The following is a 21,679-nucleotide window of genomic DNA, read 5'->3' on the forward strand; positions in this document are numbered from 1 at the left end:
AAATTGCACAATACATTCAAAAACACACAATAAACAACATGGGATACATTTTTATAAGTAAATTGATCAGATTGTATTCCGTGCGATGTAGCGTATTTATAGAGACGTACCGCATAAAATTGACAACAATCATTTATTCGTAAGGGCCCCTCTATTCTTATTACATCTCTCTGATTATACATCACTATTTTATAGCCAGTACACAGTTCACAGTTAAGCGATTATTTACCAATAGGCAGATTACAGAATAAAACCAGCAGAATAGACTAGTGGTTAGCATATAATGCTTTGGACAGAGTGGTCACGGGTTCAAATCCCACTGGTTTCTGCTAGCCAGACCTTAGATTTGTGACTCCAAGTCTATCGTATGATAGTTTACCAATTTATCTGATTTTCATGAAACGGTTCCAACAAATTGGCAACCTTACCCATTTTCTCGCAAATCTCAAGTTTTGAACAATCTCGAATTTCGCTGAATTGTATAAAATGCTGCAAATTTACAAATCTGACCTTTAATGTATCTGTGAATGTTAATTGTTTGAAAAAAAATGCGGCAAATTTACAAATTTGACCATAGATGTCTCTGTGGGTGTTAATTGATATGTACTTTGTATAATACTTGTATCAAATGTACAATGTTTCTGGCCAGGAAGGTGTATTGGGGTTATCTTTTAGGCTTCCTGTATTAGATTAAAAATAAATAAATTACGAGCACGTAGCAGCGTTCAACCAGCAGCGTGGACAAGTGGTGAGCATATTATGCTTTCGAGCGGAGTGGTCACGTTCGATTCCCACTAGTAGCTGCTTGGCCAAACATTGGCTTGTGACGATTCAGGTCGATTGTTTCCTTTCAGAGTTTGTCAATTTTTATTGAAACGGTTCTTTTAAATTGGCATTTTCTTTCCAATCTCTCTCGCAAATCTCAAGTTATTAAGCGTCTTGAGGTTCGCCAATTTATATCATAAAGTTCTACAAAAATGTCTTCTTAGATTTCACTTTGAATGATGTTTGTATGAATTCGCATTGTATAAAAATGCTTGAATTAATTTTATTATTGTATTGTATCTGTATTAGTACACTCGTCGCTTTGGAGCGATCTGTAAAGGCGAGTTACATACATATATGTTCGATTGAAATAATAGTAAATCTGCTTATTACGGTTCGGTGACTATTTCACACATGGCGATTTCGCACACGTCACTGAAATCTCGATAGCGGAATATCTTGCACTCGAAAATTCCACCCACCGAGATTCATCCACGATAATCCGAATGCCAGATATTCCATATTCGCGATTTTCGTAACAACGATTATGTCCGTTTACCGGCTAATTAAATATATGTATGTAAATCTCTTGTTAGTGTAATTTATCTATCTTAATTGTTTTGTTGTTAATTAAAAAATCAGCATCCCCTATCAAAATACCCTGCATATTTGGCTGGTCTGAATTTGCTGATTGTTTCAAGCATAATATGCTTGCGATTTATAATTTTAATTAAGTTTTTAAAATATTTTTCAGAAACTAATTGTTATTTCTGTTCTATTTCAGATTGCGAGTCTCTCATTAGGAAAATGTTAGTATTAGATCCATTAAAAAGGTTTACAATCGAACAAATAAGACGGCATCGATGGATGGCTGGAGCTGGTGTCGTTACCACCAACCCCAACCATGCAATCACGAACACCACCATCCCTGGGGATGTACCTCGTAGTCCAGCTCGCGGTCTGGATCCTAACGAACAGGTTCTTCGACTGATGCAAAGCTTGGGCATCGACCCTACTAAAACCAAAGAGGTATGCATTGGCATTTTATGTACACATGTATGTATTTACGTACGAAATCTTTGAAACTTACAGTGTTTATGTTTTGGAATTACAGAGTCTACGTTCAAATAGTTACGACCACCACGCTGCTATTTATTTGCTTCTTCTCGAACGTTTAAAACATCGAACACAGGACGGAAGTGGCGCTGGAACCGGAAATGCAGGGAGTGGAAATACTGGCAGCACTGGAGGCTCACAACGAAGGCGACCTTCATCCGTTGCTGAACAAGCTATAGCCAGAAAAGGTGTCCCCACAGCTCCTTTGACGAATACTTCGTCCTTACACCATGACCAGCCTTCTAGAAGAGCCAGCGAACATGCGCATCGGTTATTATCATCGCACTACTTTTGGCATTGTTTTCAAATTCAAAAATGTAATTCCAACCTTTTTTTCTGTTTCAGATTGTCAAGATCTCCTGAAATGCACGTGTCTAGAGCACCACCTTCACCTCCACGCGCTACACCTGATCCATCCATTAGCGAAACCCAACGGTTACTATCGTTGGCCAACGTGAACATGACTGAACAGAGACTTCTCCAAAGGAATCTCGAACTCGGAGACGCTCATCGTAGTTTTCTCGTTGGAAATTTCGATTTACTCAATTCGTCTAGATTACCCGATGAACCTACCAGACTTTTGTCTATGAGAAACATCGGCATCAACGACTCAAATTCTAGACCGGTCAACAAATCAAACATGGAAAGTATTGCAACGTCTCATCGCATTCTCACAAACACGCTGGAGCACCATCAGAAAATTATGAAGCAATCGAGCGAAGACTGCAGAAGACTTTTACAGCAATCTAGTACCGTTGGACCTGATCCGCGGCACACAACTGATGGCAGTCGCTTATTAACTTCATCTAGTTTTGATTCTAAGTGTGCAATGGACGGAGGAAAGATATCAGGAATAGATCCAGTAGCTATCAACATAACTAATAATGTGTTGCAAAACTCCACGTCAGCTACTAGTTTTGCTCCGGAGCCGCTGAAAATGTTGAATACATCCACAACATTCACGATGAGTTCTGAGGCGGCCAAACTAATGAACACTCTGCAACAATCGCCACTGCCACTCCAATCGGCTGAACCTAGTAAAATATATGATACTAATCGGCTGATATCGAATACCCAACAACAAGAAATAGCCCGTCTCCAAAATAATACCCCACCGTTTAAAGATTACATCGGTCACATTCAACCATATACTTTCAGTCAAAACAGTGCACTGCCTTCTATTTGTAACACGTCTGATGTATTGAGCACACTTCCAGGAAGCAACGAAGTTCATACCAACAGTGTGTTCTACAAAAAATACATTAATTCTCAAAATTATTCTCAATTAAGTGCACACCCTGCTGGGAAAACTGTAGAATTCCAACAACAATACTCTTCATCTACAGATGAAGGTTGTGAAACAGATATGGATGACCTTTCGAGTATTCCAAACGCACCACAACGTCTTGGTTCCTATGCTAGTTCAAGCTCTAGTAGTGGAGTTGTAAATTTTTACAACACTAAAAGCTTAAGTCAAAATTTAAGCTGCGACTCTTCACAAAGCAATTTTTCTGCTTTTGAAAGCTTAGACTACCAATTATCAGATTGTTCTAGTGATTTAACTAGTAGTTTGCCTAGTTGTACTTCTACTGATGATAAATTAGTTTATGAAAATAGTTCAATTATTAATACTAGCCCGCTGCATCCTTGTGTTTACGTATCAACTAGTAATAACAAATCCCCTTGTGGGGGATTTCTTAGTAGACATAATCCATTGACTTACCATCAAAGTGGTAATAAAGGATGTCCAAGAAGCACTACAAGAAGTCCTGTTGATTTCCGAGAAGGCCGCAGAGCAAGTGACGGTCTCGTTGCTCAACAAGTAATATCACAATCCACAGAAGCACAAAAGAATACAGTAGCTTTCAACAGTCAAAGGTTAAACGAAGGTTGCAAAGCCAAAGGTGTTTTAGAATTACATTTAGTGCAAAAGGAAGCTCAAAAGCTAAAAACTCAGTATCAAGCTAGTGTACCGGTTGAAGAAATGACACAACGGCAAATTCAGCACAATCAATTTGCTGCTTCTTTCAGTCCTCACTTTATTGAATCAAAAGCGGGATTACCTAAGCGAATAAGTCTTCCAGAAAATTTCAATTACTCAACGACATCTCCTCCATTACCCACAAGTCCGAAAATGACTGCTCAATGTTTACAACCTACCGAAGCCGGTGAATCTCCTCCAACGATAACAAACAATACACCAATTCAAAACATTAAACCTCCGTTGCAACAACAATTGATGCAGCATCGCCTACTTCAACAGAAACGGCAAATTCTACAAAAGCAAGTTGCCATGGCTCAACCGAATGCTAATGGAACCACAGAAAATGCAAACTTACACTCATTGCAAATGGGACTGAGCCGCCGCCAAATGCTGAGACAGCAGAGCTATAAAATTGCTCAGCAACAGCAAATTTTACCTCCACTTCCAATTCCACTATCTGAAAGTGAAAACGAAGATCTTTTAGCATTTCAAGCAATCGTAGAAGGACCTAATCAATCGCCCAAAGCAAACACAAACGAAACTCAAGATACTGTATCGAATTTTTCCTATCAGGGTTCTATGGAAATTACCATTTTAAATAAGGATAAAGTTGGCAACGAAAATTGGTCAAATTTGCCATCCAGCTTGCAGAACGCTTGCCAAATCAGTGAACTGGCTGGAAAACCGAGTCACATGCCTTTACCTCATCAAAATATATCCGGCAGCACTGTCAGTCTGGGCCTCAATGAACATAACCACACGGCAGGAGTCTTATGGGGCAACGCAACTCCTTGGCCAAATAATAATTTATTCCAGACTCCTCAGTGTTTTCAGGTATATCATCAAATCAATTAAATTTTTAGTATTTGAATATGGACTTTATTTTTATTGCTAATATACATATATTATAAATGATTTGTGTATGTGATCTTTAGTGAAGTAATAATAACGATTTGTACAAAAATATACATATGCCTATTATACATATATAATCATATTAAACAAACAAATAAAAAAATATACATATACATATATATGTATATGTATATATTTTTAAACAGCATGACGTAATATTTTGAGTGTGTCGGTTTGTAGTTTGGCATTGTGCTACTATTACATTTATTTTTTGTTTGCATCATTTATAATGACTATTTTTAAGCTTCATGAAACGTTTTATATTTATTTTGTAAAATGTAATCTTATTTAGTTCCTATCCTCATCATGCGAAAGTTACTAGGTGTGTGATTTTTTATGATCTTTTCATCTCTCACATTTTTATTGTATTTATTATCGTTCACGCTTTACCTGAAAAAATTATTTTTTAAAAATAATAAATTTTAATAACTTTTAATATCATTGAGTTTTATTTTATTTTTTGCCTCTTTTGCATTATCAATATGAATTTATTATGTATTGTGATTTTAAGCTTTTTATATTTTATATATACGCATATTATTTGGTCTTTAGTGAAAATAGAAATTATTATTTATAGATTTTTTTTCGTAGATAAATTACTGTAGGAAAATAGATTATTCATCATTTTGTAATATAGAATGCAAATTGTCTTAAAATGTGTACTTGAATTCGATTCAATACATATTTTATATTCAAAAATAAATATCATAGTATATTTTAAATTGATTACTATCAATCCTTGCAATTTATAGAACTTTTACAATTATCAATATACTATACATAATAGTAACAAAAACATACATATGTACATATATAATATTCGACGGCTAAAATCCTACACATTTCGAATTTGTTGGTTAAAAATGAAATCTCTTGCATGAGTGACTATGTAGTTACATTGTTTTGTTTTTTTTTGTTAATTGACCTGGATAATAAGATAAAGAATATACAATTATTTTATACTACAGAAAATACACAATGTACCTATACATACATACGTATATTGAACTTTTTATAAAGCCCGTTTTTCAAATATTGATCCTGACTCATTATATTGAGTACACTAAATACATATTGTGGTCATTTGTATTGGGAAAGCCATATACTAAATACACAATCAACACCCATATATCTAATATTTTAATTAATATAATTATTTTCTTTTTTAAATAGGTTTTTATTATAGATTTATATAAAAACAACCATTTTGTTTTTTTTATCTCACCTTAGTCTGGATGGCAAGGACACAGTTTACCTCCTTCAGCTGGAATGCTGCCTTTGAGCGAAAGTCCAATATTAGAGTTAACGGAACAGATGGAGTCAATGTGAAGAAACCGTATATTTATATTTGGTTAATATTTATTGCTACCACATTTATATGTGATCAATATTATTAGTATGTTTTTAGTTGCAAAATATTTATTTTTAAATCATATCTGTACCGAAAAAATAATATTAAAAAATTAATGTTGACCCGGATTCTGTTTTGAGAAAAAATAAAATTTGAAAGGTCATTATTTAATTTTAACAAATTAAATATATGGACTTTAAGAAAATAAAGATGTAAAATATTTGAATATAAAATGTTGACAATCACTATAAAAATTATATATTTTCAGATTTTTAAACAGAAATAAAACCTTAGTATAACTTTTGCTTATATGCATGTACGTATGTATATTAAATATACAGATGTAAGTGGTTTTTGATATTTAAAAATGAAAATTTTGACTGTATTTGTTTACACCTCATTATATTGCAATCTAACGGTGCAGATGTGCTTTGCTTAGTTTAAATTTTGAAATCATTCCTGTGTGAAAAATAATATAATTTATTTTAATTGAATTTGTACGAAAATCTTATGGTTATCTTTGCCATCTATGGAGACTGAGAAATTTGTTAAAACAGCGATCAATAAAATTTTGTACCAATATTGCTACTCGTGTATCGATTACTTATTCCTATGAATCAATATTTTTGGTTTCTTGACTTGATTTATACAAAAGAAATATTTTATATTATTTAAAGAAGAATCGCATGAAATAGTGTACACCTGTGTTTATACTCAAATAGATATCAAATACAATACTACATATTTGCAATATTTGTATGTGTATACAGTTTTTGAGAAGGTAGCTAGTTAAATGCTATATCCCATTTAATCACTATTTACGAATTAAACTAATGACATGTAGAAAAATATTAGATGATTTTTTTTAGTATGACAATTTTTTTAGTATGACAAGTATGACATATGTTCATATAATATTTAACATTAATATATCAATGAACAACATGTTTTTATGTTGTTATATATTACGTATAAGTATTGTATAAAATGTTTTCCACATAATGTGAATACATATTATACACGTATATATTCACAGCTTCCAAAAGAGTGTGAAATCACTTTAAAAGCATTCAATTAATGTCCTTTAGGTTATTTTTTTCTATATTTAATGCTAAGATGTCTTTAAATAATTATCATATCTGTATGTTAAAATAGCTTTAATAAAAATACTTTGGGTGCCTGAAAAAGATTAATACATTTAAAAACATTTTTTGAAATCCTTAAAAACAATCCATAAAACCTTACTAAATTTTATGTGCGTTTAAATTTTACACAAAATCAAAGCAATTCGGGAGACCATTCAATCTTTTTTTTTTTTGTTTTTAATTTGTACTACTCTTTTTCAGAAATCCTAAAATTAATATTTAAAATTCATATCATTAACAGCATATTTATATGTAATTTTATATAAGAAAATGTTTTGTGAATATACTTTTGTTTGAAATCTGAGCTAAAATTACCCACAAAAAGGAAACTGCTCAATATCATCATTTAACCTGTTAGCTCAATATCTAAAGACAATTTTTTTTATTTCAGATTTGTATTCTATGATAATATGGTTCGGATGTGATTATCATGATAACGATCAAAGCATTGTTGAATAGCACGATTTGGTCTATCGTTAAAATGTAATTAAATACATATATTATATTTTTCTTCTAAATGTCATCATTTTTAACTACATTATCTTGCGTTATTAAATTGTTAATATACATACATACATATCAGTGCCGGTCTTACACCCAATGGCGCCCTCGAGCAATTTTTTCTAAACACCCTTAGAAAAAAATTTTGCCTTAGGCGTTTTAATCTAAAATTTTGTATGGCTTTTGGCGCTCTAGATTTAAATATTAAAGCGTCTTTGGCGCATCGAGCGGCGCCCTAATATATTTGACCCAGCCCTCCCCTAAAACCGGCACTGATACATATGAATGTAGGTTGCTTCAAATAATTATGTTCCAACGATCAGGGACTGTTTATGTTGTTTCCTCTGTAAATAATCTACCTCTGCCATTGCAAATAAGACTGAATTTGGCGTCAATTCAGACAAATTCAATACAATAATAGCATGTAAATTGTTTTAAAAGCAAACATGACAAAAAAGCTCACTTACATAGCTTTTTTTACACAAGAAACTGCGTAGATTGTTTACGTTTAATAAAATTTCTAACACATGATAGTGCTAAGTCAAAATGATTACTTTATAAAAATGACCGTCACAAAAAATGTTTAGTTTAAAATTATTATTTTTATTTATTTAAATTATATGTATGTACATAGCTGCCCGAAATTACGTTAATAATATTTATACATTTATAAAATTATTATTGGCGATACATATTTAGATACATAGATTTTACCAATGTGAATTTTGAAAATAAGTTATTTATTATTCATATTATTTTCTGTTTTGTACAAAAATAAAATAATTAGTATTATAATATCACAACATTAGGAATGGCTAATTTTTGTAATTATGTTATATTACATACGCACCCCTTAATAAAGTCACGATATGATGATCAAAGTGAATTTTATGCCTACATGCATAAAATTTTTGTTAAATTTGTATTATAGATAGACCGCAAGGCTGTGAAATTGATAGTTACCGAGTGTTATTATTGATATTTGAACATAATCATTCCTTAAAATAATTAAATTAATTGATAATCTCAATTTAACAACATGTTTAAATTTAGACAGTTTCATTCAGGCCAACTGTGAATACATTCGAAACGAATTGAACAATTTTTCATGACTTTGTACAGAGACATTAATCTAAAACGTTTTGTTTCAGTTTTACTTGCATTTAAAATAAATCTTAATCACTGGTATATATATGTATTATATGATTGTTGTTAATTTTTTTTTCTTACCAAGTATTAGTGGCTTAATAAAAATGATTTAATGTCACGTAATAATTTCAAAAAAGATGAATACAAATAAAGTAAATAGAATCGCATTAGGTGTAATAGAGATTTGACAATTGTTGATTGTTGAACTGTAGCGGTAATCACTAGCTGTCCAGATTAAGTAGAAATTTGTAGTCAGGGTACACTTCTTTTGAAATTTAAATGTTAGGACGTGTAACGAACAATAATAATCATATGGTAGACATAAGTAGATGTACTCTAAATAAACTTTTATATTCATTAAACTAATTATCAAGGGCAAATTTTGTAGAATTTTAGGAAAAGCAATAAATAAACGTCGTTATGTCATAAAGCTTTTTGAATGTTTTTATACACTGAAAATAAATTATTGCAATTATTATCTTAATTATTTTACCAACATTACATTACAATCATCCTAATTGTTAATTCATTCAAAACTGCCATCGCGTTCGATTTTGTAACACGTCTTTCGGTTGTGATATAAATTTTTATCATCAATGTATAGGACAACAACATTTCTAGATGCTCTGTACTATCACATGATATGAAATAAATTACATAAATTTCAAATCTTTCTTCATTATTTTTCAATCTGATATATCTATCGTTAACAATTGTATCTTCCTAGTGGCTGTTAAATAAATACGTACCCACTGTTCACGTTAATACCATAAATTATAATAAGTACATATAAATATACATATATAAAGAAAGGCATGAAGAGAATGGTTTAACTAAATATGTTTGGTAACAATTGATCAAGATACAAATTCATAATACATAATGTTTTAATTTAAAAAAAAAATACTAAAGGTCTGACCGCACTATACGGCCGTCGACTGCTGCAGCACGACACAACACGGCAAAGTTGATACAAAAGGCAACTGTCGCGTGACGCGTAGTGCGTTATATCTCATACAATTTCATACAAACAATATTTGGCCGCACGCTGCCGTTCGTGTCGCAGACGCATACTGCGTTCAGACCTTAAGTATACAATTTTAAATTATCATTTTTCCATATACAAAATGACGAATGATACACTATTTTCCCTTTAAAAATGACCATCAATACCAGGGCTGTAGAACAGGGACGTCATTTGGGGGCGAGGGGTGCATGGGGGGGAGTTGCTTCTCCCCCCCCTCCCTAAATTTAGAAAATAGTATGAATTTAATGATTATTAAAAAAAATACGGATATATGAATGTTACGTTTCATTATTATGTTAATTTTGGGTAGCTTATTGGCTAATAAAATAATCGCTGCAATTAACTATGTACTTTGAAAAAAAAGGTTTTTGATTTGTTTTGTTTTCTGAAAGGTCCGCTTTATTTTATTTTATCTGAGAAACAGATGTGTAACGTATATTTATCCGAAAGTTCGTATTTATTGTTTGTTTTCTAGAAAGGTTTTAAATTAATATTTTACTGAATCGGTTCAATCACGACTGATTTTATTTCTAGTATTTTTATTTGCGGACGACCAATCTCTCACAAAACAACGAATGAGATGGATTTAATCTTCATGTTTAACGAATTCGGTCCAAAAAAAGTATTAGTTATTTAATAAAATTGCGTTGAAACATTATATAAAGAATACAAATATAAATTTTCAGCATGATACGTTCAGGGGTGTAGGAAAAACCGTGTGGTCACAACATTTTTAACATTTCTAAGAGGAAAAAAACCCACTTCGGGCTAGTTAAATTCAATGATATTTTTTTTAATTTTCATCACATTGATACAAGAATTATACTTGAATTTTGTCGTGAAGAGCACACTTGCACACTTAAAATTAGCAGCTTACAAGAGTAAACTGCCAATTTCAGTTGACGGGTGTTGACGAAATTTTATATGTAATTTGACATTAAGTTTATAATTATCGAAATGAAATGTCAGCTAAATACGCCCAAAGGTTTCCGATAAAAACGGTTCGGTGATTACTAGTCAAATGTGATCCGGTCACAAGACAACCGGTCGCTCTAGATCGGTCACACGTGATCACCCGTCACATTAAAACTGGTCATGAGAAAACTGGTCACACCCTAAAATCGGTCAACCAGTTTTCTCGTGACCGATTTTAGGGTGTGACCAGTTTTAGTGTGACGGGTGATCACGTGTGACTGGTTCACATATGACTAGTAGTCCGTTTACCGATAAAAACAACCTATGGCAGAAGGATTCTGTGATTATTCCGTAAAAACCGATCTTGTACTAAAAGTCACTAAAATCTTGATCATGGAACATCTGGCACCCAAAAACTCCATCACTTTTTGCGAAATAATCCGTTTACCGGAAAAAGAGGCACGAAATTCATTGTCCGCTACAATAACAGATATTTTATTTATTGTTGATTTTAATTTATTTATTGATAATAAAAATTGGTTTGTAGCATGACAGCACTAAAAGTTTGAAAAAAGGGAATAAAAAAGGGCATGAAATTTGATCTGGAAAAAATTTACATGGTAGTTTCAATAATCTTGCTGTGGGAAAAATAATTTCAAAAATATATAATTACGTCTTAATCCTTAGTAAGGATTAAGCCGTGTACTCTTGCACCCTTATGTACCCTTGGTAAGTTTTGGCGTGAGGGTAAATACGGCGTTTGACGGTTGGCAGTCAACCCGCTGATTGGTACAACTGATTCGCTGTTTATGTGTAACTAGTACCGGATTTAGACAAAAGATGTCACTAAAAAAATACCAGAGCGAAGCTTAGTCGATCTGGTTGCTGTCAGAGTTAAATATGGAGACGATGGAGTGTAGGCTTTGTCTTGGATCAGCTTCGGCCGAGTCTTCCGTCTCGATCTTCGGTGACCTTCATCCAGAGCGTCTGGAGCAACGTATCCGGACCTGCTGTCAAATTCAGGTCGGTTGCAGGTTACAATTATTGTGGACGCAATTGGTTAACTCTTTTCACCGCTCAATCCTACATTTTTCATCTGCAGGTTGAAAGAGGCGATGGGTTGCCGGACACAGTGTGTCTTTTGTGTAAGACCAATCTGGAATTATTAATCAACTTTCGAAAGGCTTGTTTTCGAAGCAACGAAACGTTTCAACTGAGGTTAAATGATTGCTTGAAGATCAAGACTGAAGAAGTTTTGTTGGAAGATGTAATATGGAGCGATGAGCCTTCACTACCGACAATTCACCGAAAGAATAGTATCATTTGTTTGAAGCCACTTCCCAGTGAATCTGAAATTGTTTTACACAAAAGATCACATACTGGAGAAGAGTTGTTCAAATGTAACATTTGTTTAAAATCATTTTCTCGTAAATCTAGCCTGGAGGCACATAAATTATTGCATACTGGGACAAAACCATACAAATGTGACATGTGTTTAAAATCATTTATTAATAAATGTCGCCTCAAGGCACATAAAAAATTGCATACTGGGGCAAAACCATACACATGTGACATTTGTTTAAAATCATTTTCTCGTAAATGTGATATTCTTACACATTTAAGATCTCACACGGGGGAAAAGCCTTACAAGTGTGAAATTTGTCTAAAATCATTTACACGCAAATCTAGTGTCGCAGCACATAAAATATTGCATACTGGGATAAAACCGCACAAATGTAACGATTGTTTAAAATCATTTTCTAGTAAATTTGAACTCGAATCACATATTTTATTACATATTGGAACAAGACTACACAAATGTAGCCTTTGTTTAAAATCTTTTGGTCGTAAAGATAGGCTTGTGTTACATTTAAGATATCACGCGGAGGATAAGCCACACAAGTGTGAAGTATGTTCAAAATCATTTATTCAAAAATATCGTCTTGAGGCACATAAAAAATCGCATACTGGGACCAAACCATACAAATGTGACAACTGTTTAAAATCATTTATTCATAAATATAAACTTGTGTTACATTTAAGATCTCACACGGGGGAAAGGCCTTATAAGTGTGAAATTTGTTTAAAATCATTTACTAGTAAAAGTGGTCTCGAGGCACATAAAAAATTGCATACTGGGATAAAGCCATACATATGTGACATTTGTTTAAAATCATTTAATGATAAATGTGGAATTATGATACATTTAAGATCTCACACGGGGGAAAAGCCTTACAAGTGTGAAATTTGTCTAAAATCATTTAATCACAAATCTGGTCTCGAAGAACATAAAATGTTGCATACTGGGATAAAACCGCATAAATGTAACATTTGTTTAAAATCGTTTTCTCGTAAATCTGTTCTCCAGGAACATGAAATATCGCATACTGGGACAAAACCACACAAATGTGACATTTGTTTAAAATCTTTTGGTATTAGAAATAGACTTTTGTTACATTTAAGATCTCACACGGGAGAAACGCCTTACAAGTGTGAAATTTGTTTAAAATCATTTTCTCGTAAATCTGGCCTCAAAGTACATAAAATATTGCATACTGGGATAAAACCACACAAGTGTGAAATTTGTTTAAAATCATTCACCCGCAATCATTACCTCGTCAAACATAAAATAACTCATACAATGGAATAATAACAACATTATATATATATATATATATATATATATATATATATATATATATATATATATATATATATATATATATATATATATATATATATATATATATATATATATATATATATATATATATATATATATATATGTGTGTATAAAAAAATTGGTTATTATATAAATATTCTTAATATTCTTAAATTTTGGCCGCATGCGTGCAATGATGTTTCTGGCGCCCCCCTCCCATGATTTCTAATTGCAGTTTATTTAAATAATTTTAAGAGAAATGATAATTGAACATAATATACACAAATCTATTCGTATTTTATTTATTTTAAATGTAATAATTTTTATTGGATGAAATCGAGATACATAATTCTGGTAATCATACTTATGTACATATGTACATAAAATGTTAAATTTTAATCTTGTTCTTTATATCGAGTCCTTTCTGTGAATTATCAATAAAATTAATCAATTAAAAAAAATGTCGTTTTTTTCATTTCCCAATTGGTAAATTTAACATATCGTCGGTAAAGTGGCAGAAAGCTTGGAGTCAAAAATTATTGTTTTGAGAAAATCTTTTTTTGTCGATAATCAAGATGCGATAATCAATCTTGTGACCTAAATCATTATTCATTAAACTAACCACTAAATGAAATGTGTTCATCGTTTATGTATTCGATTAACTCTTTGGGTGCTGACATCTTTTCTGTTGAAAACCCGCCACATTGAAAATTTCCAACTATAATTATTTAGAAATTCAATAGAAATCAGTTATAAAATTGTAACTAATCCGAACAAACACTAGATAACTACCACTGAGGATTTAGAGTTTTGCAAAGGTGTGCTCTAATTCTAATATAAGTTGTAACAATATAAAACAAACAAAAGAATTCTATTAATGAATGTATTTTTCCAAAACTAGTAATATCTTCACTGTTGTTAAAATGTAATGCTCACAATCTAAAATACTCAACAGTTAGGGATTTTCATCGGGTAATTCTGCTATGGTTATAAATTCAGAAATTCCGGTGTAAACCAGTCTTTATAAATGTTAACAAATGAATGACACGGATTACACGACCTATGTTCAATGCTACCTGGAAAGGCTTAGCGGGCAGTATTCTTGTTTACTTTGTACATGCTCAATATACAACGCCTATCGGCGTTTTTCAGGCCCATGGACTTGTTGTCATAACGCCGATCAGCATTCAAAGGGTTAATGCAGCGTTTCTCAACCTTTTTGAATCATGGCTACCCTTTGTGTTTCGTTAGGCCGAGATACGGTCAACATCCCTACCCCCGCCTAAAATGGAAATTGTGTTAACTCACGTCGTCCAACATTCATTTTGAAATATAATTATTACTTTTCCAAGAAAAGCAATAATTATTTTTTTACACGTTATGAGATTAAAACATTTTTCTTGTTTTAGTGATCACCAATTATAGGACGGGTGAAAGGTTTCGACCGTTTCCCGGCCTATGGAAATTCAGTTGAGTTTGAAAGAGGATCGTTTATTTTCGTTCAATTGATACAAAGGTTATTGTATGTACGAAGAGGTTGACGCTTCGGAGATGTGAACTGGTTGAACTCCAGCGGATCACTCTGGTGTCTGGAGCTTCTGTGTTGCTTTATATACCTTTTGGGTTGGAACGTGTCGCGTGCAAATGCTTTGTCTTCGTTTCCAGGACACACGTGTTAGAGACACGGGTTGACCTATATTCGAGGCGCGTGCTCGGTACATGTGTGGTTTTATGGGTTCAGCGCTAGGACGTCGTTCGTTTGAGAATGCAAGCGTGTGCCACGAGTTAATGACTTTTCACGTGTAAATGTCTTTCGGGACATACGTTGCGGTCGCCTTTTGACATCACTGCTGGGTTTCGTTGTTTTACGATCGAACGATGAACTCTTTCTTCTGGAATGGTCGAAGGGGTCGTTGCCCTTGAGTTATGCGGTTTTGGACAGGATCGATGATGAGATCGCTGGTTTTGATGTAATAGCACAAGTTGTACTATATTCCTACATTGTAATTGTTTGTTTTACAAATTAAATTTCTCAAATATATCTGATAAATAAAATGGTAAACGGGTTACTATTCATGACGGCACTAAAAGTTTGAAAAAAAAATAATGAAATTTGATCTGAAAAAAATTCATATGGTAGTTGCAATAGTTCTTGTTTTGAGAAATATTATTTCAAAAATATTTAATTACTTCTTAATCCTTAAATTAATTCCTGAAAGTTTTGGCGTGAGGGTAAATACGCGTTTGGCAGTCAACCCGCTGATTGGTACAACTGATTCGCTGTATATGTTTAACTAGTACCAAATTTTGACAAAAGATGTCACTAAAAAAATACCAAGGCGAACTGTCAAAAATACCTGGTTGCTGTCAGAGTTAAATATGGAGACGATGGAGTGTAGACTTTGTCTTGGATCAGCTCCGGCCGAGTCTTCCGTCTCGATCTTCGGTGATCTTCATCCAGAGCGTCTGGAGCAACGTATCCGGACCTGCTGTCAAATTCAGGTCGGTTGCAGGTTACAATTATTGTGGACGCAATTGGTTAACTCTTTTCACCGCTCAATCCTACATTTTTCATCTGCAGGTTGAAAGAGGCGATGGGTTGCCGGACACAGTGTGTCTTTCGTGTAAGACCAATCTGGAATTATTAATCAACTTTCGAAAGGCTTGTTTTCGAAGCAACGAAACGTCTCAACTGAGGTTAAATGATTGCTTGAAGATCAAGACTGAAGAAGTTTTGTTAGAAGATGTAGTGTGGAGTAAAGATCGGGAGCTTTCGCTCCTTGAATGTTTTCAAGCAGAGCCGATACTATGGCAGTCCAAACATAAGGATTATAAAAAGAAAAATTTGGTCCATAATGCTTGGAAGCGAATTGGCGCGATTATGTGCATTCCATTGACTGAATGCAAGAAGAAAAAGGATTCGCTTATGTCCAGTTATAGAGGCTATAAAAAGAAAGTGAAAGATTCCATCCACAGTGGTGCAGGCTCGAGTGAGGTCTATAAACCTATATGGTTCGCTTACGATGTGATAGGCTCATTTCTTGGGGAAGGCTTACATTGCAAAGAAATGATAAATTCTGTAAGTATATTTATTTATATTATTATACTTTAATCTACAAAATATTTCGTGAACTCGTTTCTAATTTCACTGACATTCAGAGCTGCTCGGCGTGGTATGTGTGGCATATTACGAACAGCACAAGTAATTTCAGTTTCGTTTCTCCATGAACCAGGTGCTATAAGTGTGTCGTTCTCGTCATAAGTGTCTATGAATATATGTTCGACGAAGTGTCGCTTTTTCTTAAGAAGTTATGCAGTAATTTACACGTCATTTTTAAAATAGAAACTTTTTCTGGAATTAATTTAATCGGTTTTTTAAATATTCTAAATTTCGTAACAAGTATTCCAAACGTATTTTCTACTACAACCCGTGCTCTCGACAATCTTTGATTAAATTCACGTTTTGGGGATCCCCAATCATGATTACCAGGATACGGTTTCATTACATGTTCTGTCAGAGGAAAGGCACCGTCTCCCAAATAATATAGGGTACATCTTTGTTTGAACTGGGCAAAGGGTGTGGTGTAGGTAAATTTAATGCATTAAGGCAAATTTTTTTCCATAGTAAACTATTCCTAAATACTCCGCCATCGCTAATTCTACCTTGGCATCCTATGTCTGCAAAGATAAAATTATAATTGCTGTCAACTAAAGCTAACAATACCATGCTGTATGTTTTCTTGTTATTAAAATATTCTGATCCCGAGTCAACTGGACATTCTATAACGATGTGTTTTCCATCAATTGAACCGATAGCTCAAGGAAATTTATGTGCAAATTTTCAAAAAAAGGATTTCCTTTTTCAATTTCAAGCCACTCCTCTGCGCACGTCGGCATCTGTAAAGAAAACAATTATATAATTAGATTATTATTTTTATTTTCAGGAAAGATCATCAGTGAATGACAATGAAGAGAGGAGTTCGAGCCGGAATATAGACAGCCAAAATACGGTGTCACGATCAATTCGTCGCCAGAAAAACCCCCCTGAGCTTTTGACTGCTGAAGAAGTGGTTAAGGATGCTCATGATACACTCATAACAACTTTGAGCACTAGGGAATTCGAGGAAGATGATGAATGTGACCTACACGGTAAAATCGTAGCTAAAATGTTGCGAAAATTACCCGAGGATGAAAGAACGAAGATTGTGTGTGAAATTTATTACATGTTTATGCATTATGACCAACTAAATAGACCACAAACTCCTAAATATTTTTCGCCTTCTACTACATATGATTCATCACCAAATACAACCTATTCTTATACAGAAACTACCTCTAATAACACTGAACAACAACAAAAAATTACCGGAGCGGAGACTAACCAATCTTTACTAAGTTTGACCCACTGAATTCGAATATGATAATGATTTTTGTTGGTTAGTGATCGTTTACGAGAAATGAGCGTTTAAAAAAATGCGCGATTTTTACAGTTTTTTGGCTTTTGCTGTCTTTAACTCAAAATCTAATATTGCTGTGCTCAAAGTGAGTATTGGAATCAATAGTCAGATGTTTTTCCTATTTTTTAGTTTAAGTTTTACCTCTGTGAGGTGGATATCCATCTCGTTTGCACCAACATTATCCGCGTTACAAATGTGTACACAACGAAAGCATTTCTATCACAATGACTGCTGGAGTTAGTACGTTTAGATAATAAAAAAAATATTGAGATAGAAAACCAATCCTTATTAACGTGGTGAAATAAAAAATTGGCAAAATAAACGCAAAATAGCACGGAGAAAAAATCCCTAAAAAAATATATATTTTTGACTTTTAAAATTCGCTGGACAATTAATGATACGTATTTTTAAACAATAAAAAACCACAATCAATAGAAAAAACATCTGACCATTGATTCCAATACTCACTTTGAGCACAACAATACTAGATTTTGAATTAAAGACCGCAAAAGCCAAAAAACTGTAAAAATCGCGCATTTTTTAAAAAGCTCATATCTCGGAAACGATCACTAACCAACAAAAATCATTATCATATTTGAATTCAGTGGGTTACACTTAGTAAATATTGGTTAGTCTCCGCTATGGTAACTCAAAAACGTGATTTTTTGTTGCTCAGTGTAACCCACTAACTAAAAACTACTCCAATAACCCACATTCTCGATCAAAGCATAGCCATAGGTTCACGGATAATTATAACTTCTAATGAAGTTATCTGTCCGGCTACATTCCACAAATGAAGAAACGTACAAACTTAATTAACCCTTTATTTATTTATTTAATATATTTGAGAGAAGGTGGCAAAGCCGATAGACCCAAGGGGTTTGATCATGAAAATAAAAATAAGAAAGCAATCTGTGATCAATTTATTAGATTTTTATTTTTGGAGTCTAAGCGAGTGACCTCTGAGGTCAGTGTTTACGTTGAATGTAATAAGATTAGACATATGACAATTATAGTGATTATTTAGTATTTTAAAGACTTCGATTAAGTCACCTCTAGTTCTTCTCGTCTCTAGTGTATTCTTTTCAATCTTTCGTTATAAGAAAGTGATTTAAGTACAGACGGAATCTTAGTAATTCTCCTTTGAACCCTTTCAATACATGTAATATATTTTTTAAAATAAGGATTCCATATGTTAAAAGCGTATTCTAGTTTAGGTCTGATGAAAGTTTTATATATTTTTGATAAAATAGTTAAGTTCAGAAAATTTAATACACGCTTTATAACATACAAAAATGAGTAACATTTGTGTTGACAATATGATTAATATGAGAGGACCATTTTAGGTCGCAAGAAGTGATGATACTTAGGTCTAATTGATGTTGGACGCAATTGAGGAATTTTATGTAACCAAATAAAAATTTAACTTTATATAACCAAATATAAATGCCATTGTCAATAAAGCTCTTTTTCTCTGCTAATTTCCTTCAAAAATGATCTCTATGTACTAATTCACTATGTTTTATGTTTTGCCCCTTATCATTAATTTTTCTTAATTTTTTCAATAAATTTGAACGATAAGATCATTTTAGTGTTTTTATTTAGTTTTAGAATTTTAGAGTTTAGTGTTTTTATTATGTAGTGTTTAGAGGTTGTGATCGAGAAATCTCGTCTCGAGAATCCTCGAGAAATTTTGATTCTCGTTTCTCGAGAATATTTTATTGAAAAATTTTTGAGATTCTCATATCTCGAGAATATTTTATTATGAAAATTCGAGATTCTCGTATCTCGAGAAATCGTTTATTAGAATTTCGAAAATATCGAGAATATTCTTAATTTATCACTACATGTTTTTGCTCAATAAACTGACTGATTTGTTATACTTGTTAACTCGTAAATAATTTTGTGAAGTATTATAATATGTCAGTATTTTTATTATTTGTCCGGTAAGATATTATTCGGTCATAATATAAGTACATATACATATGTTACTACGAAATCGCACCATTTTTAAGTTACATATGTATATGTATGTGCATGTAGGTACTAGTCAATAGTGCGAAAGTATTCGATTATGATATCACTAAAACGCTAGTGAAAATATATTTTTAGTGACAATATGACCCCACTTAACACACATAAAACAAAGATTTTTGATTTATTATTTATTTATTCGAGTATTTGTTCCTTAGATATTAATCAATTTACAGTCCCTGACCAGAATATTACGCCACCCCTCTCGAGATGCGTTTGGGTAAATTTGTCACGGTCGTAAATAACTCATTATGGGAACTTTTGGCCTCATTTTTTTTGTGATCTTATCCTTAAATGCAACTCTATTCACTAGCAAAAAATATCGGTGGATTATCCCTCAAAAGGTCTTCAAAAACAAAAGAAAGATGTTTGAAATCGGTTTGCGTCTGAATTTTGTTCAATATTGACGTGCGTTTCCGTTAAAATCATTCATTATTTTGTGAAAAGCACTGTGTTTTTTTCTCTTTTACTGCAACTTTATCATATTTCTAAGGTAAGTTGGTATTTAATATCTCGAAATTTTACTTTGTTTTATGATTTAAATTGCGTGTAAAACTTTAATTGGATTTTTTTAGATGGGTAGAAAATCAGATCTTTCTAAAGAAAAAATTGCAAGCATTACATCATTATTAAATACAGGAAAGTTTTCTCAAAACAAAATCGCGACAATGGAGGGTGTTAGTAGGGCGTCTATTAGAAAAATAAAACAAAATCTGGAGACATTCGAGTAAACTTTTTAAATTCTCCAGAAGGTTCACCTACTAATTCGGTCAACTGCCTTTCCATAGTTACACTTGTAGGAATCTCGTCATCGAAACATTCGAGAATATTCCACAACAACAAACCACATTCCGCGCAGAACTCGCACACGTACACAACACGAGCACTTCTTGGAATCAATCGCCAAAACCTTCGAGACAGTTCCACCCCTCACACTCGAGCGGAACAAAACCAGTCGAAGTACACCTGCAGCCATTATACTAAACTCAAGCGGAACGCCCCTACCAGTCGAGCGGAAACAAACCAGTCGAAGCACACCGCCGCCATTAAACTACATCGAGCGGAACGGCGCCAATCGTTCCAGAAAATTCTACCCCTCGACAAAAGCACATTCCTCGCTTACGCATCAACAACCATCACCATGGGTCAGGTGATTCCAGAAACACTATAAAAGGAGGTACAACCCAAACAACGCCAGTCGACCCACAGCAGCAAGCGTCGACACACAGCAGCAGACCAGAGACCTTCTGAACATAGCCGAACAACGAGCCAGCAACACACTGCCGCATCCAGAGACCTTCTGAACATAGCTGAATGCCGAGCCAGCGACACTCTACCATATCCAGAGACCGCTGAACGACATACTTTTGCCCAAATATAATACCTTTGTACAACCATAGGCAAACAATAAAATTTTATAAAACAAGCACAACAGTGTTTTGTTAGGCTGGGATACGGTCAACACATACCTACCCCGCCTACACACTGAAAAAAAAAAGTATTGAAAATGATGTAAAAAATAATAAGGCCACTCTGTTACGTTCGACAGACTTTTGGCTTTATTTCTTTTAAATACATATGTATAATAATATTGATTCTCAGAATTTCAATCAGCAGAGGGCTCTTTTAAATACACTAATCTACATAGATTCTTAAGT

General features: G+C 33.2%; 2 protein-coding genes across 2 annotated transcripts in view; both read left to right on the plus strand.

Moving 5' to 3' along the window:
• Sik2 (Salt-inducible kinase 2) overlaps positions 1 to 6,714 on the plus strand; it is a 126,975-nt gene extending 120,261 nt beyond the window's left edge. The window contains exons 7-10 of the mRNA XM_077430865.1: positions 1,550 to 1,794; positions 1,880 to 2,151; positions 2,227 to 4,699; positions 6,011 to 6,714. Of these exons, the coding sequence (XP_077286991.1) occupies positions 1,550 to 1,794; positions 1,880 to 2,151; positions 2,227 to 4,699; positions 6,011 to 6,109 (3,089 nt within the window). The 3' untranslated portion in view covers positions 6,110 to 6,714. The remainder of the gene's footprint in view (positions 1 to 1,549; positions 1,795 to 1,879; positions 2,152 to 2,226; positions 4,700 to 6,010) is intronic.
• Positions 6,715 to 15,828: 9,114 nt separating this feature from the next.
• LOC143911526 (uncharacterized) lies at positions 15,829 to 19,571 on the plus strand. Its single transcript, XM_077430419.1, has 3 exons — positions 15,829 to 16,032; positions 16,112 to 16,609; positions 17,475 to 19,571. Exons 1-3 carry the CDS (start codon positions 15,910 to 15,912, stop codon positions 17,937 to 17,939), a joined length of 1,086 nt encoding a protein of 361 aa, XP_077286545.1. The 5' UTR covers positions 15,829 to 15,909; the 3' UTR covers positions 17,940 to 19,571.
• The last annotated feature ends 2,108 nt before the right edge of the window (positions 19,572 to 21,679 follow it).

Source organism: Arctopsyche grandis, chromosome 5, assembly GCF_051622035.1.
Source record: "Arctopsyche grandis isolate Sample6627 chromosome 5, ASM5162203v2, whole genome shotgun sequence".
NCBI lineage: Eukaryota > Metazoa > Arthropoda > Insecta > Trichoptera > Hydropsychidae > Arctopsyche > Arctopsyche grandis.